Raw genomic sequence first — 18,838 nt, 5'->3', positions numbered from 1 at the left:
GATAAGTAGTTTTCTTAAAGATACACAGCTGTTAAGTTCCAATCCCTTTAGTTCCCTTGACATTGTGCATGTGGAAATGCTCTTACTTTCACTATTAAACATAACATATCCCTGAGTTCTAGTGTTGTTTGTTTAAACTGTTAACAGCCAAAATGTAGTTGTCGCCTTAATCATTACATTAAAAAACCTTAGTAATCAAAAAGTAGTATTTGATGTGTTTAGTATTGTTTAACAATGTTTCACATGTATTAGATTTTACCAAAAAATAAATAAATAAATAATAATGTTCAGGTATAACATAATAACATTCTACATTTTGTAGAATTTTGTGCAATTTAAGTTAAAACATTAATTTGACATTCAGCTCTGTTAATATTTAACATCACAATGGATAAGCCACAAATCATGTTAGTTATGTAATTTCTTAAGATTAGCTTTTTCTGCCGCATTGTAAATAAGATGCATTTTCCTGAATTTGCAAATACAAACATTTACAATAAAGGAGGCACTATCTGACGGTCTCCTGTTTCAAGACTTCAAAAAATAAAAAAATAATATACATATTAATAAATCTATTTCAGCACTGATACCAGATATACAGGCAGCTTCAGTGCCCTATAAAAAACTGTATGGCTGTACTCAATTTATGAATTTACATTTTTACATTTTCTGTGTCTGTCCACAAAAAAAAGCATTTTGGTGTATCCCTCCCTATGTACTTTAGAGATTTTAAAGTTTTGCATGACAGTGATGGCAAACTATACATATTTCATTTCTAAGTATTAGTGGCACAGAAAACTATGTTAATTCTGAGGGGAAGCAAAATGTGTATTTTAGTATTTATGCAAGACTTTACACACATGCAAATTTATTAGATTACAACTGTACAGGTAGGATTTGTTTCCTCCAATATACAGAAAATACAATTAAATATTTCTTTTTTTTATCTATGCAGTATAAAAACCAAACAAATTACACATTAAAGGCCATCTAAAGAAGAAAAAAAAGGCAAAAGGAGCAAAGGGTACAACACTGCCAACGTCACCAAAGTTACATGGCAATGCACATACATTCTGTCATTTTTAAAGCAAGTATACAGTTCAGAAATGATATTTGGAATAGCAAAAGCTGGGGAGTGACATACAGACAGACATCGCCCTCACAATTAACCTTCTGAAGTATACAAGAAAAGGCATGCATTTAAAAAGATTAACCATAGCTGTAAAACTATACAAATGCACTCTCTATACAGCTGTCTTAAACCAGACAGATGTCAGACAGCAGAACAAATAAAAATGACCTACTTCCCCTGTGTAATTCGTCTACAAAGGAGGAACATTACTTCTGGCTTTTTTTGTGAGACAGTGTAATAGTGCTTCACAGCTACTCTCTTTTTTTTCTTGCAAATAAAAAAAAATGAACAAGAACTGACCATGTAAATGTGGTCAATAGGTTCTATCCCTCAGTATAGAGCTAAATAAACCAAATGTGGACTTGCAAATTAATCCCTGAAGAAGAGTTTAAGGAGAAAACAACAATACATGAATTCACAATGAAACCAAGAACTGTTTACACACGTACTGTACACAGAACAGGCCCTTTAAAAATAGATCATACAACAAAACTGAGGGGCAAATCTACTACAAACCTATAGAAGAAGTAGGTGTTTCTTCACCATGTCAAAAAATAAAAATAAAATAATGCAACCCCCCAATCAGCATCTTAGAAACCTGCTTGGCACGATTGTCATCCATAGATGAACTTCAAAATGACATCTACTGTTGATACAGATAAAAAAAAAATTATATATCAATAGTGACAAAAAATGCTAATCCGTGAGGACCTGAGTTTATGAAGGGAAAAAAAAAAAAAAAAAAAAAAAAAAAAAAAAAACAAACAGCTACAACTGAAGAAACAGTGAAGTGAGGTACTGAAAACGTAAGGCAAAACCAGTCCCAATGAAGATAGCTACTAAAGAAAATGGTATTAAACTAATTACTGACCACAACAATATTAGATACCCAAACTAAAGAACCATACAATTATTGTGATGACAAAAATAGACATAAAAAAACCTTAGTAGAGACAGATAGATGCTTATCCAATCATATCAATCCCTCAGTATGGCACATTTTCTGTTATTAGGTATAAATGTAACAGGAAAAGTTGTAAAGGACTCTAGCGAGCTACATCATCGTCCAGCTACATCAACACAACCTTCGCTTTTCAAGATGTAACAGAGTCAGCACTGCTGATTGAGATTTTTTCTTGTTTTTTTTTTTTTTTTTTTTCGGATTTAGTGATATGATGGCACAAAAGCATCTAATAACACATGCACCATTTAAAACACTGTTTACACCTGGTCACTTAATGCATCTTAAGTATCAGGATTATATCTGGATAAAGCATAGCCACATGTAAGTCAAGTCAGACACAACTTTGATGGATCACTCAAAACCACGTAAGGAATAGATCATTAAACTGAAAACAATGTTCCTGGGTTGAGCCTGGAAAGTGAACGGTTTAATGTAATGCTGGGGGTTCTAAATGATGTGAAACAATAAATGGTTCTCACACTTTCGTAATGATCTATGAGACAATGTATAGGACTATTTGAGCCAAATGGGAACTTACTCTGTTATACTGAGAGAGAGAGAGAGAGAGAGAGAGAGAGAGAGAGAGAGAGAGAGAGAGAGACTGAGAAAGAAGACGAGATCCTAAAGTAGTAACTACTCATAGTAAGGGGTGTGCCATATCATATTATACTCAAAAATATTGCCAAATCTTTCTGATTTTATATAATAGTTATTAATAGTGTACATTTTTTTTGCTATTTGTAGCAACAGGGAAATTCAGACTGTTCTCATTTCCATTAAATATTTACTAAAGACAGATAATATCTGGATCTGGATATATAAATGCATTGTTAGTATATCATGACACGTTGGACCAGTGACTATGAAATAACACTGCCAAATTAAATGTAATGTTCGTTTTGCTGCAGTATTGTATTCTTTTTTTTTTATCAGAGTATGCTGTTTACATGACTACTTGAATAAATAGATAACTGCAGATAAGGTGCACATACAAAACATATATGAGTAAATGCAGCCATCTCTCTCCTAGACTCAGAATTGTTGCACAACTAACAAATTCACATATTCCACACTTTTGACTACAAAGTGTAACGTTAAATGCATGTGGCTAAATTCTTATCAAGATACAATCCAGATACTATTCACACAAAGTGACCTGTTGTAAACAAATAGGGTCAGTCTAAGTGCTGTAGGCAAGCCTCTGATATGAAGACAGGATAATACGCATCTAATATCTCTGTAAAAAGCTCAGACTCATATCATTGTCCTTTTAGTTACAGTTTGGGTAGAAAGTTACAGATAGTTACAGAAAGTTAAAGCCCAAGGCAAGCTTGACAGTTCTGGACAGAGTAGCTGTGGCTGCACTGCATCTTCATGCCCCAAAGAGGGCGTGTTTTTGCCTACAGCACTTGTGAATGCACAAAAGGACAGCACAAACCACATGTTCTGCAATCTTCAAGTTGTACAAACTTGCATAGATATAGTGCTAGACTTAAATGAGCACAGGCCGAACAGTCTTGAAATCAGCCAGAGTTTAGGACAATCCCTGCCAGAATTACAGCGACTGTAGTTTTTTTTTTATTTTATCTTTTTTTTGGCTCCTGTTTCCAGTCATAAAAGCTGACATGTGAGAAACAGACATGCAAGTTTCCAACCATCTGACATAGATTATACAGGATTACTGTACAGTACGTCGTTGTGATATACATAGGCATGGCCTCCAGATATGCTTACATGAATTAGGCTTACATGAACTTAGACATGTGGATATCATTGAGATTGATGGTTGTTCTTCAACAGGGTGGGCAACAGGGGCTGAATTCCGACACACTTTATTGCCAATTATGCTCAACTGGATCTACCAAACATGGTGAAATTATCATTAGAGTTGAATTCGGTGTGCTTGGAAAGGAAAAGCACAAATCTGAGCAGGAATCACGCAATCCAGGACTGATATTATTCACCCCTGGTCTACAAGCTGGTCTGCGAGCATGACCAAAATCAAATGAAACATATATTATGCTTGTGAAGAGCTGGTAAACAGCTAAAGTATCAGTAAGCCTGTCACGATCATTATGTTATTGATTTATTGAACAATATATTGCCTGTTCTTTTAACATTAATATTGAGTGGCCAGGATGTCGATTTTGTTTAAAAAGAGTGGTTTTATTTATTTATGCCTTTAGGATATGTTGAACATTTTATGTATTATAATTCTAATGCCTGCATATTCTTAAGTATTTAAAGTCCATTACTTTTGCACCAGGAGTGGCATCAAGTTATCCAAAAGCAGTGTGCAAGACTGGTGGAGGTTAACATGCAGAGATGGATGAAAACTGTGTTTAAAAACCATGGTTATTACACCAAATGTTGATTTCTAAACTCTTAAAACTTAATAATATTAACTTGTTTTCTTTTTTGTTATTCCAGCCATTTCTCATTTTCTGCAAATAAATGCTCTAAATGACAATATTTTTGGGGGGAATTTGGAAAATGTTGTCCGTAGTTTTAGAATAAAATAACAATGTACAAACTGATTCAGAAACTGAAGTGGTCTCTTATTTTGTTCCAGAGCTGTATGTTTTCATCTAGTTGCCCAGATTTTTTAACCTTGACCATTATAGACCAGCTTGTTTAAGGTAAATTGGATCTCTTTGTTAAGAAGCTTTAATGAAAGCAATAAAGCTTTGATTAATCAAATGTAATTTAAAAATGGGATTGTTAATGCAAACATCGAGGATGCTTTAAATCAGAAAGTTAATGCTCAATACTAACTTAATGGTTAGATTTACAAAGTGTGCAATTTAGTAAACGTAAAAAAAAAAATCCACATTGGTAATGAACTGAAAATGGCCTCAATGGCCAACACAATCTGCAACACAAACTAAAGCGCAACCTTAGAGAGCTGGAGAGCTTCGTAACCTTGTACAAATAAGTAGTAGTAACATCACGCATCTTCAAACAAGATATAGTAAGTTCAGCTGTTGAGATAAAAATCACACTGTACATTTAAACAAAGTCCCTGTTGACACACTGCAGACCTTAAAGTGACACAATTATATAGTATAGCCCCTTGTGTGTGCGCACACGAGACAGTGTGAACCAGGGCAAAGTGTTGAGTGACCCAAGTGCTACTATGCACACAGAGCTACATGAATTGCAGTAGTCCTTTTAAAGAGAAGTAGAAGAAGAAGAAGCAGCCCTCCATAAGCAGCTCTGTCATTCCAGAAACCGCCTCCTCCCAAGGATATAGGCAAAACGTCCAACAATCCACAACGAAACAACCACCAGGCCCTTCCTCCTCCAAGAGTCACACCCACATTGCTGAGAGCGTGGTTCACCGACTCCGCCTCTCCGGCCTTCTGCATAGCGGCACAGTCCCTCTTAACAAAAAGCCTGACCACAAACCACTCCCTCCTGAGCCAGAACTGAGCCAGACCATGGCATGAGATGGGTCGTGATGCGGCTACAGATGCGCAGGCCCGCCAATGAACAGCTCCAGCCTGGAGGGTGAGTGGGGAGAGAAAGAAAGAAAACAAACAAAAGCTACGAAAGGAGTTGGCCAGAGTAGCCCCTGCAGCATATCCTCCGTGCAGTGGGTGGTTAGGTGGGTAAGGGGTCATCGTCCCCTTTGCTGCATTTACATTTGCAGCACAGGACGAACGGTGTAGCCAGCAGCAGGAAGGGAGAAGCTACTAGCAACAGCAGGCCAAAGCCAGCAAAGATACCAACAACCTGGAGAGAGTGAGAGAAAGGGAGAGAGAGAGAGAGAGAGAGAGAGAGAGAGAGAATATGACATGTTAGAAGAGGACATAATAGCCAACATACACTATATGGACAAGTGTAATGTGACATCTGCTTATATACTGTTTCTTACAAAAGTTTATTCTGCTTTTGTTGCAGCAACTGTTTCTGGGCCATTCCATCAAATGAGTGCCATTAGCTTGTTGTAACTCTTCCAAAATAAAAGGTTTCTATGCCGAAAATGTTTACAAAACTCATGTAACATTTAAAAAGCATGTTTAAAAGCAAGTCCACTTATTCCCTTGACTTTCTCTCAAGAAAGTCTTTATTTTAAAGAAATGGTCGACCGCATTTTCAAATAATTGATATTTATGACAATAAAATCACTCTTGTTACTGGCACTCATCCTGTTACTGGCACTCATTCCTGTTACTTTTTATGTTTCGAGTTACAGGAATAAAAGTAACAAAAATGAGTTTTTAGCTGAGAATTAGCAAAAACATAAAAAAAAAATGCCAGCTATGCTAACAGAGTGAGGCCACTGAACACATTTTTGTGATTTTCCCAAAATAAGATCTAAGAATTAATTTAGGTAACAGGAATGAGTGTTGAGATTGACCTCCTCTGTCATAGTCACAATAAGATCAAATATACAGAAAAACAAATAAGGGAACTTAATTTTGGTCTTCCCATTATCTTCAGAAGAACCAACTGAAGTCACTTCCTGTTGTAGCTGTGACTTTTAGAATGCTCCAAACGTTTCAGATGGGGTAATGTGTTTCGGTAACAGGACTGAGTGAAACCCAGGGACACAACTAAAATGTGTATTTTAACTTAATTATTTTGGATTTATTGTGAAAAAAATATTTTTAAAGCATAGATGGGATTTGGAGTCACACAACAATGCAAAAATGCACATTTATATATGTAATTTTCTGGGGACAGAAATGGCACCCATTTAGTGGAATGGCCCCTCTACTCTCCAGAGAAGAAGATTTTCTACTAGATTTTGGAGAATTGCTGTAAAAAAAATGATTATATTTAGCTGCCAGAGTGTTAATTAAGCCAAGATATTAAAAATACTAAACACTGCATGAAACTTTCCCATTATATACTGCACACATATTGTATAAGCACATTTTTTAAGCATATACTATTTAAAATTCCATGAGGAACTTTTAATGGTTCTTCCCTTAAAGTGCTTTAAAGAACCTTTGTGGAAAGCATAAGGTGCTTCAAGAAACATTTTCTTCTAAAAACCTTCTTTCTTAAAGGTTCCTCAGAGCTCCTTACCAGGTTCAGCTGAGTTGTTTAAGTTAAAGGACCCCAAAAAGAACTTATGATTTTAACAGTGGAGACCTGTAAAATAAATGGAATCATTCATCACAAGTTCTTTCATGGACCTCAGTCTACACATGCATGATCCATCAGAGCATAGAATTAAGCCTAGCAAAAGTGTTATACATGGTTTGAGCACATGGGGGCATCAAAGGTTAAAAAAAATAAAAAAACTATTTCAAACCAGCTCATAGAGAAACACACTGTTATTAAAGGATACTGCAAAAAGGACAGTCCACTCCTCAAAGATGATACAAGGAGTTCTTTGAGCAGTGTCATAGAAGAAACACTTTGGTTCCATAAGGAACACCATGTTTGTGATAAATGTGTGCTAGTGTATCTATTCTAACAGAGAAGCCTCACAAAAAAGGTTGTTCTGTTGCAACCATACTTCATTATGGAACCAAAAGTAGATCTTCTATGGTACAGTTCAAAGAACAGTTTGTAGCCTCTTCATTTTTAAGGATGTACATGCTCCCATTTTGCTGGATCACCCTGGGAAACACTGGGTTGTGCATGAGCCATTCTGAAGTTACCACCTTGTATGATCTGGCTTGGAAAAAGAGTTAAAAAACTGTTGGTCTGTTGGTCATTAGGGGTGGCCCTAAAGTAGTATCACAATATTCCAAGGTATTTTTATATCGTTATATTGTGATAACCATATTCTTGGCAATATGACAAATCACTAAAAACTATTTAATAATTTTAGGAAAATACTAAAGCAACAAAATAAATGCTGCAGTTTTATAAAGCACAATTATTTTAAAAATTCAGTAGAAACAAACATGAAAAAAATCTACCACAAAACTAAGGTCCAGAATATTTATTGCCTGCATACAAACTGCAAATATCAACATACATCAAAAATACATTTAAAGCTTCATAGTATATAGTAAAACACAAAAAATATATACTTTTAAGACAAAATACCACTATTATCACAACAAACTCAATTCATAAACACAGCAATGGAGCAGAAGGAATCTTGGACTCTCTGTTCCAGGTTTGTATACAAAGCACATTCCCCCTACTTGTCTCCATCTCTGGCCATTAGGACTGGGGGGTCTTAATCATCTATCCTGCTAAGAAAGTGAACCACTTTCTTCACATTATATACTGATATGACAAAGGTGACTGTCTATCAGTATATGAATTAATAATGAAGTGTTTCATCAGGTAGCAGCTTGGTAACACCCATACCTGTATAAAGTCTGGTTTATACTTCTGATTTGAGTCACTTCTGTGTTGAGAGAATTATGTGTCTATGGCATAGTCTACACAAGTGCCCAACCCAGCTGTGCACGTTTATACTTGTGCAAAAAAGGGAATGTATGGGCGGGAACACAGGGCTGAGCAGCCCAATCACTGCTGCTGTTATATGTGTTGGACAAAGGGTAGACACATTTCTGGGGAGGTGTGTGTCAGACTAGGTCTTAGGGCTAAGGCGTAGGGCTAAGGCATAGGGCTAAGGCATAGGGCTAAGGCGTAGGGCTAAGGCGTAGGGCTAAGGCGTAGGGCTAAGGCGTAGGGCTAAGGCTTAGGCGTAGGGCCAAATCGTAGGGCTAAGGCGTAGGGCTAAGGCGTAGGGCTAAGGCGTAGGGCCAAATTGTAGGGTCAAATCGTAGGGCTAAGGCGTAGGGCTAAGGAGTAGGTTTAGGAGTAGGGTAAAAAGGGTAAGGCTAAAGAGTACGACTAAGGCGCAGGGCTAAGGCGTAAGGGTGCAATCCTCTCCCTAAGAATTGGGACAACCCTTCAAACACCCGATGCGTCATCAGGAGCGCTCAAGTTCAGTTACCTAGTTGTACCATTGTATGGCTGCAGAAACTAATTATTATTGTCCATTCCTTAATTCCTCTGTGATGGGGAGCTGAAATGAGCTTTTATTGGTCTTTATTTTATTTTTCCACATCCGCCTTAAATGCTGCAGCCCCTGCCTTTGTTGCACCATTTAAGGTGGGATGGGACAGTAAACTAGCTAGCTAGCTACTCAGACAAACTACTAGCGATCTTTTTTACACTTGTTATGAAGAATTCAGCCATAAAACATTAAAACTATACATTAAAGTATAGTAATATTTTGCTAATCATCACTTCGAACAAGGAAACTAGTTATATTTGTGGGGGTTTTTTTTGGTCACTTGTTCCGCCATCTTACCTATAATTCTCATACCCATCAGTTTGAGGTGTGCATCTGAATAATCTCTGTATGAAGGGCTAACAAGCCCTATCCCTTCACCCTACCTCTCCAGCCTAACAAGAATAGGGACATCCCTACCACCATGCACTTGGCGTGCATGTACAAACCGGATGCGCAAGATGACACAAATTATCAACATGAGTTTGAGTAGGGCCTAATTGTGAAAGCCAGATGGATGGGACATTCCATTTTGCATCCGTTTGCATGAATTTTCAATTCCTCACTCTTTAATATCACATGTACACTATAGGAGAAGGCATTACCCCTTCACAGTGGACATCAGAGCAGTGGATGGTAATGATCATGACTGGCGGCATCTGGCTAGAACTGTCCATGTGAACAAAAAAAGGTAATCCTTCAATCCACAAAAATCACATCCTGATGCCTTACATACACAGTGTCAGTGTAGTGATGTTTTGCTTAAATGATACATGGCAAAAGTCATGGGACACAATACTGATTCCTGCTCCATTACCTTTGGCATTTAATACATGACATTACAACACTGCTTTTAAAAAAAGGAAATTCCCTGTTGCCAAGTAAACAGAAATATTCACTCCAACTATGGTAGATAACTGATTAACTGTTCTTTTTCCCCCCCTCAGTACAACTTTAAACGTTCATAGTCAGTATCTCTCACAGCACTGCATGGCTTAGCCCGAAGTGCCCTTGCTTTATTAATTCATGAGGGGGCGTGGTGGAGCTTCTGTAGGCTGGATGCACACCGCTACTGGTCTGACTCAGCCCTCCCCCATTGAGCAACAGATGGCTCTGAGCAAACCAAAGACAACCCCTTCCTCCAGGATCAGACTCAACTTGTACCAAGTTCAAGCTTCATTGTATCAGTCAGCTGGGCCTCTATTGTCTGTGGGACATTCCGTCCCATTACTGGGACATTCGCAGGGACTAGCAACATTCCATGCTTGTCCAAGTGCACTTGAGAAGGGTATTTGAGGCTATGTGGTGAGGCAATGCTAAAAATGTTGAAAATCTAATTAGTTCACTTCCATTGGTTGCCAAAGATTCACAATTAATGCACAAATAAAATAGAACTGCTGATGTAAATGTATTGTGCTTTATTGGTATGCCTGCTGAGATATTAAAAATGTTAATTGTTCAACAAATACTTCAGTATTTCAGTATTTAAATGGTACAAACTTAATAAATATCTGTAAAAATACTTATTCAGTATTCCCAAGTAGGCCTTTGGCAAAACCTTTAATTTTGTTTGTCTTTAATTGTTTCATTTTGCTTGTTTGTTTGTTTGTAAGATATACATCATAGTGCACACCAAGACAAAAACATTATATGCATATTGTATAAAATATTTCAATAACAGGCATTTAGCTTTCACATATTTAGAACAAACAATACTGCATAGTGAAATGTACTCAACCTGTTATTAAACAGCATGTCAACAATGGTTATTTTTCTGGACATTACAAATAAACAGGTTAACTTGTTAATTAGATATCAAACACGTATCGAGGCCAGCACTGGCATATAACCATAAGGTGTGATCTAGTGATCATCATAACTATGACAGTAGCAGCGTCTTTGTATAAAACCTCAGCAGTTTTTTAACTGCAGAATTAAACTGCACTATAAGTAGATAAAACTTGGTGCTTCAAGTTATAAGTAGGTCAGACAAGATCAGCACTTGTAGTATTAAGAAATTAACAGAGGCTGCTAGCGGTCGATAAAAGAAGTGCAGCTTTCTGTTAGTAAAGAGCCGCTATAATAAGCCTTTTACTGATTTACTGCAATCCTTGCCTCACAAATACTGTATGATCAGCTCTCAGGATCGGTTTATATCATTTGAGAATCAAACACCAAATCTTTCCATTTGTCCCTGACGGCACCCCAAGTGTTACTGTTATGGTTACTTTTCTTCTGCTTCTTCTCAGTGCTGCCCCCATCAAATCCATAGAAAATCACAATCTATGACAGTTGTGGGAGATTTGTTTCATTCTCAAAAGAAGACAGTTGCTAGTTACTGAACTACACTATATTCCTAAGTATTTGCTCAGGCATTTCAATCATTAAACTGGGAAATGACTGGGAATTAAAGCATCGCTGCAAAGGGGTAGGCCATATCAATTGCCACAGACCTCCAAACTTCATGTAGCCTTCAGATTAGCTTCATGGAATGGGTTTCCATGGCTAAACAGCTCCATCCAAGCCTTACATCCACTTGGCAGAGTTTTAACACCACTATTCTAATAATTCTTCTATTTGCTTTCTTTCTGTTTTCTCTTCATCTCTTTTAAATGTACGGAGATACTTCCTGATATTCCTGATGTTGGCCAGCCTGGCTCTCCTCAGCTGCCCACTGTAATGCAGTCCTGCTTTGAAACCCTGCACTGTGTTCAGCACCTAATCACACTTATAACTCATAACCTATTTCTATTTTAGCTATAGCTCCCCATCATCTCTTTGCACAGAAGTTTTTATTTTGTTATTTGTTAGGGGTGTGATGAGACACTAATATTACGAGACTAGACGAGACACGATACTGGGTTCAGAGAACGAGATGTGTTCTCTCACACATTGATATTATAAGAAATAGAAATAAGAATAAAAAATAAAACTTTTCTAGGTCTTATATAGTGCAAACAATAAGTGCAAACCACAACCAGTCATATTAATACTATGGTTTGTGTTTTTTTCTCCGAAATCTCTTGTAACTTAACTATGTATAACCATAACCAGTCATATTAAGACTATGCTTGGAGTGCAAACAGAGAGAGAACTTTTTTTTTAAATACAGTACAGAGCTTAGGGATTAGTACTGCCTATGAAACAGTCACGTGTAGGATTTACTTACAGTATTTACATATGGTTTGTGTCTTGTTGGTCACTCTGTTACTGTTTATTGTTTCCACTGGAGCCAAAATGCAGCCAGACATACAACTTAAAAGTAGCAGAAGCATCTTCTATGCAAATGCCCGAATTTTCCTCTTTTCTGAGAGCTGCTCTCACTGCTCAGCCACCACACTCGCTGCTATCGCTACTGTGTTGCCAGATCCCTCTTTTACAAAAGTCCACACTAAACTGTTTTTTTGCAATGAGATTTGTTGCTATTATTTGATGTTTGTGCTGTCCGGGTCGACCAGAGGAGGATGGGTTGCTCTCACTGAGTTTTGGTTCTTTCCTTGCCACTGTTGCCACTACCAATGTGGTGGTTACTCATTGCAGGCTGGGACCTGTTTCTCTGTAATGCTGCTTTGTGACAATATTTGTTGTAAAAAGCTCTACATATATACATTTTGAATGGAACTGAATTGAACATTATCAAGCAGTATGCAGGCCAGCGGATACGTCAGTCAATATAATGTATCAAACTAAGTCCGCGTCACTTTTATGAAAGTGCTAACATCTATTGATTAAACTGAACAGTGCAGTTGAATCAGTGATATGTTGAATCCAACAATTTTCATCTGTCATTGTAAGCAGAACAATAAACTATGTATCATACTAAATGAGCAGCTTTACTCCTGCATGAACTGTAAACCAATGATTCACAATCAGTGGATGAATGAAAGGTGTTCACATCCGTCACGAGTGCATGTGCATGTGCACGTGCACACGCACACGCTTGCTCCACAGTCAGACTGCGTAGATGCAAGGAAATGCTGGGGGCTGATGCCTACCTGTGTTCTGTGCCAGATTACAGACGCTCTGGAGTGGCCCAGCTTGTTGCGGCAGGGTCCTTTGTCGTAATGGATGAGGAGAAAGTCGTCCTGTCAAACACAGAATGTTAGAAAAAAGCGCTTGTTATCTTGAGAGGGGGTTGGCCGCACAAAAGAACACAGCTGTAGCAGAATACATGACTGTCAGGCACACGGCCATGAGACGGCCTTTAGAGCAGCACTCTTACCATCTTCACAGAGTGACAGTGGACACCAGATCTGAGCAGAGCCAGCCTGTTGGTAATGTACCAACACTTTATGTAAGAAGGTGTATACAAAAAAAAATATCCTTAGCTGATGTAAATATAGTTTAAGGAGTCGTCAAAGCTGACTAGATGCAAAGATACACAATATCTGATGCTAATATTTATAAATGCCCAATTTTAAGATACTAGATTTTACAAAGAAAGTTTGTTCCAAGAGTTTATTGGTGCCAGGACAGTGAAGAGCTCATCTTGGAGCTCATCTTTCAGACATCTTAAAAAACGGTGGGCAAAGCAAAACAGTGTCTGAAGATCAGAAGGTTTTTAGACAGGATTAAACAGTTACATAAAAAAGGAAGTGGAATTCACATTGGCTACATCAGGATAACAGCTCCATAACTGTTAGATTTATAGTACAGGACAGTAAAACTTAGATTCTAAGATAAAACATTAAATATTATGAAAATTATGCAGACACACTGTTTTGTTGCACAATTTGCTAAATGTTCTATTTTTGTGGTGTTTATTTTTGTTTGTTCGTTTTTTTTAAACTTTATAAATTGCTTGACTTGGAGAGTGAGCACAAGCAAATTCCAATCAACCTGTGCTACTTGTATCTGTGAAAATGGCAATAAAGTAAAATACCAATAAAATATGATCTAATTGTAGTTCGAGACTACATTTACAAACACAATCTTACCAAAGCACTAATGCAAAAAAAATGTACTGTCAATTTATCTTTAATTCCTATTATATCCTGTTAAAAATCCATCCCAAGAAATGAATAAATAAATAAATAAATAAATAAAAAGATAAATGGTATCAGAAAACATTTGCCAAAACATAGAATGGAGTTGATATGGGCCTACTTTTTTTTTTTTTTTTTTTGTAAATGTACAACAACATACTGTGTGTATTCAAATCCTTTAGAATTACTGTATTATTGTCTCTTTAATGATTATTTTTTATTGAACTGAGTAGGGGTGGGCGATATGGCCCTAAAATAATATCACGATATTTCACTGTATTTTTGCGATAATGATACTCTTGCCGATATGACAAAACACTGTTTTTTTTTTTCCTTTCTTCAAGAATACACTACTGCACAATACTAATAATGCACTCCATATATCTCCATCCATCCAGTACTGCAGTAAAATTAATGATATTGTACAGATATAATCTGTCTCTAGTAGTGGGAAATGAGAACAGTGTGAATTTTTCTTTTTTGATATGGCGCACTCCTAGAACTGAGCAGGTATTCGAAAGACAAGCATCAAATAACATTTTTACATTATATTTTCATTATAAAATAAAGTATTATTGTCTCCGAAAACAAGAATAACAGCGTCTGATGTAAAGCACTACTTCCTTACATATCATCACTACCAAATTCTGTAGACACAAACCAACTTCAAGGACAAAGGTCTGGACTGAATACAGGGGAGTGAGTTGAACGTTTATATTGGAGATCATTTAGGCTCATCTTCATTCACAACATGTAGATATTGTTTGTGTTTTAATAGCACTTCTTATAGTTGTTGGTTTTCCATGAACTTATTACTCACTCACTTCGTTCTGGTGCTAAAAGTAAAAGCCTATGGTTTGCCTTGTTTGCAAATATTAAACAGGAATTTAAGAGAAATACAGACTGAGAGCTAGTGGGCCGAGTCAAAGTCCAGCTATTACAGCCGTAATAAATTACACTGCTTAGCTAATACATAATCTGAATCATGTTTTACCAAACCAGTATATCTAGCCCTGATAAAAGGGTGTTGTATTCAATTTTCTTTTATTTATAACAGGAAAAAAAGAAGGTAAAGAACTACTTACATCCAGAGACTCCAGACAGTACCAACAAAAGGCATGCTTGCAGTTCTTGCACATCATCTGGGCACAGCCTTCATCTCTCTCAATGTACACTTTACATTTGGGGCAGCGCTTGATAGGAGCATCATCCTCATCACTTTTAAAGAAAGAACTGTGCAAAAGAAATGATAAAAAAGATAGAGAGAGATTATTAGTCCAGCAACTATCTGTCCATCTGTAAATGGAGCACTATTTATTTTCTGATATAGGATGTCGTGCTAGAACTTCAGAATCTTAGACCAAATCAAATTCTTCGTATTTAGCCACGCCTCCTTTTTCTCGTTCATCCAACACAAGTCTGTTGAGCCCCATTGCTGTGTTTGTTAGCATTTTGGCTAACCCACTGCCTCAGTCATCTAATGTGTCTGTTAGCACTGTAGCTCAAAAACTGCAGTCACCTAAACATTTCACACTGCACTCTGTCATTGTTGTTTGCTACTATATTACTGATTAAAATGTTAGATTTGGCATTGCCACCAAAAACACACCAAAGCTCTCTGAAACTTTTTTCAATTTTTCAACTGATCCACACAATATACACAGTTCTGATTAGGTCTAATTCACTGCAAAACCTAATAAAGGCTGTACTTTCATTAGAGACACACAGACAACCCACAATTCACCTGGCCTGAGCAAAGTACTCAGGGCTCACCTGCCCTTGGTTAAGACAGATGAAGACTTTCTACATTTATATTTAATGATAATCCTTACAGGAGAAGGAGGAAAGGTAAACATAACATTGCTCTTAAATAATTCTAGTCTCTTGCTGCTGCTAAAGGCTGGATCAAAATATAAAAATAAACAAAATAAATGAAAAGCACTGATTACTCATTTCTTTGCTTTAAAAGACATAATCAAAGATGCTTGTTTTTCACACCCAGACTACTGCAAAACACTGTTCTTAGAACTGCAGAAACCATAATAGGCGAACTGCAGCTTTCTTAGAATAAGTACGCATCAATGGGTACACATGTACTAGGATTATGACATTGGCTTTCTTTAAGAGCTGATCTTAAGATTCTTTAATGTTTTTTATGATCTTAATGGGTTAGCACCTTGATATATTTCTGAATGACCAAGTTGTGATCTAAGGTCATCAAATGGTTGCCTGCCAAACGTTGAAGAAATAACTATATTATAAAATGACTGATATTCATAAAACATCTACCATTACCATTTTTAAAAAACAATCACAAACATATTGTGACTAGAACAAAATCCTCTAAATATATATCGACTTATATCATATCTTTCAATCTATTTTGTTTGTTTATATTGTTTATGTTTATTTTTGTTTTACTATTACTATATTTCTACTATTTTCTAGCTTTAAAAAGCAACTAAAACATATTAATGGTTGGTTTTAAACAGCCAGATTTTCGTCTGTCCTGTTCAAACCTATATCATATTTATTTATTGTATTATTTATTTTTATTCCCTTTATAAATAACAGTTGTATTACTACTTACTCACTAATATTTTATTACTACTTATTACTTTTTTTTGTCTTCTTTAGTTTTTTTCTTCTTGCTGTTTTTATGGTCTATTTTTTTATAGTTTTTTTAATTCCTCATGTTGTAAAGCACCTTCTGTAACATTTATATAACAAATGGCTACATAAATATTATATATGCCACTGTCTTATAATTGTTATATTTGTTAGTGTTATTTCCCCACTTCCCTACAACTGCATTATGGCACTTTCCAGGTTGTTGTTGTAAATAAGTTTGGCTCCTAATGCTCTTAATGGCCTTCTGTCTAAAATTTGAGACTAAAATAATGAAGAAGGCAACTAACTGTGATGTAAAATACCATTAAACATCTGAACACATCACCTACTAAAGAAGTGGTTTTACACCATATAATAAAATCAGGTTAATTGTATTTAAATTCAGTGATGCTTACCTATAGCATTTGATTGTTTAAGAATGCCATTAACATGACGCTACATTAGCTAGCTACATTAGTCTTGCAGCCTTAATACAAACATATACAAGCAAACTTCAGGAATTAAACTTGATTTGGGGTAAAGTGTACATTTTTTCTGAGGCATTTTTTAAACTGATTTCAGAGGCAGAAATGGTACCTGGTCTCCCCTGGCAGGAAGGCGGTGATTGGGGGGTTCTCCTGGCAGTCCTGGTCTGGGTGCCAGCTGGCCTTGCAGGCTGAGCAAAACTCCAGGGTGCAGTTGCTGCAGCGGACCAGCTGTGGCCGAGTTGCGTCGGCTTCTTTCAGCTGGCAAACAGCCTGGCAGGATGATGATGGGCACCATGTCCGGCAAGGGTCTAGAAGCACCTCTGTGTGGAGACACATGGAGAAGAAAGAGGTGTGGGAAAGTGTCCCATCTGTGTATACATTCCACCTAGTTTATGGCTAAATTCTTGAATGTTTAAGAGAAATCTGAATACAGAAATTGTTAAGTAGTGACAGAAGTTGTAGTCACTGGTAGTAGATTATCTATAGCTGGTTTTATATAGCTCCTTCCTAGCAAGCTTTAGACTTCACGATCAAATGTGCGAGTGCTATGAAGAGTCTGTATGCAAAGAATGTTAAAGCAATAATACACTCAAGGTTCGTGCTATAACATGTAATATTGGCACTGTTGTGCTGCAGTCGTAGGCACGAGGCTGCAAGCTAAGTTACAGTGCATTCCACCCAGCTACATGTACCAGCTGATAATGTCACTTATAGAACACCTCTCAGCCAATCACATTGCAGGGTCAGAACTAAATGTGGTACAATTAACATTATGGGGAAACAAATGTCCCAAATGCAGATCCCACCCAGAAACCTTAACCTGTTAACTGTTAGCAAGAAAGAAAGATGCAATGCTAAAAGTTGCTTCCAACGACTAAACGGCAGAGAGCACCATTATCTGAACTGATCATATTGTTTCGATCTCTGTAGTACACACCTTCACCACTTTGACTACAACTTGACCTACGGTGAAGAGTCCATGTCTGCAGTAGGTATAAATCAAACTTTAAGCATGGCTCTAAAGTGTCTTGACTATGGCAAGAGCAATGACAAACAACTGCTTGCTTCTTTTAAATGAGCTGGGTAGACCCTTGAGCAGGGCACTTAAGTATGTATATTTATTGTCTTTTCAACCCTTTCTACCAAATTTGTCATCCAAAATGTGGCTTCCATGTAGCGATACCTGTTTGGCAGGGAGTCTCAACACCTAAACCCAATTGAGCACCTGAGGGGCAACTTTTTTAAGCATAAGGTGGACAAGCACAAGATTTCTATTATTTATCAGACCTCTGATGTCACCATGGAGAAGTGGAAGAGAATCCCAGTAGCAACCTGTGTAGCTCTGATGTACAGCATTTATTATCTGATTAATATCTGTGCATAGAGATGAGACGAACAACTGTAGAACTGTAGAAGTATCTTGAGCTAATTTGAAAGCCAAATTAAGTTTTGTAGTGACTGACGCTTCCACTTTGTTGGACTTTTGGAATGGAATTTACTGAGCTCCTGAGAGCGACCCATTCTTTCACTAATGGTACATGTACATTGGTACTTAAGCCCTGACGCATCCTATTTATTTAAATGGAGAGAGTCGCCGCATGCTGTGGCGCATGCTGGGTTGCGTTGCGTCAAACACAGACCCGCACACCAGCAAAAAAATTCAGCAGAGCTCAACGTTATTCAAATAAATCTGGCCGTTGCGCTGGGTCCAGCCAATCAGGG

At 37.1% G+C, this 18,838-nt stretch overlaps 1 protein-coding gene across 3 annotated transcripts in view; it reads right to left on the bottom strand.

The window, feature by feature from the left end:
* Positions 1-807: 807 nt before the first annotated feature.
* The window catches only part of rnf144aa (ring finger protein 144aa), a 65,607-nt gene continuing 47,576 nt past the window's right edge, over positions 808-18,838 (bottom strand). For all 3 annotated transcript variants that reach the window (XM_022672843.2, XM_007252199.4, XM_015606607.3), the window contains 4 exons: positions 17,226-17,436; positions 15,104-15,251; positions 13,029-13,118; positions 808-5,831 (listed from right to left, as the gene is read on the bottom strand). In XM_022672843.2, the coding sequence (XP_022528564.1) occupies positions 5,700-5,831; positions 13,029-13,118; positions 15,104-15,251; positions 17,226-17,436 (581 nt within the window). In that variant the 3' untranslated portion in view covers positions 808-5,699. The remainder of the gene's footprint in view (positions 5,832-13,028; positions 13,119-15,103; positions 15,252-17,225; positions 17,437-18,838) is intronic.

This window comes from Astyanax mexicanus, chromosome 14 (assembly GCF_023375975.1).
Source record: "Astyanax mexicanus isolate ESR-SI-001 chromosome 14, AstMex3_surface, whole genome shotgun sequence".
NCBI classification, from domain to species: domain Eukaryota; kingdom Metazoa; phylum Chordata; class Actinopteri; order Characiformes; family Acestrorhamphidae; genus Astyanax; species Astyanax mexicanus.
Note: the sequence above shows the minus strand (reverse complement) of the source record. Positions and strands in the feature narration are given on the sequence as shown.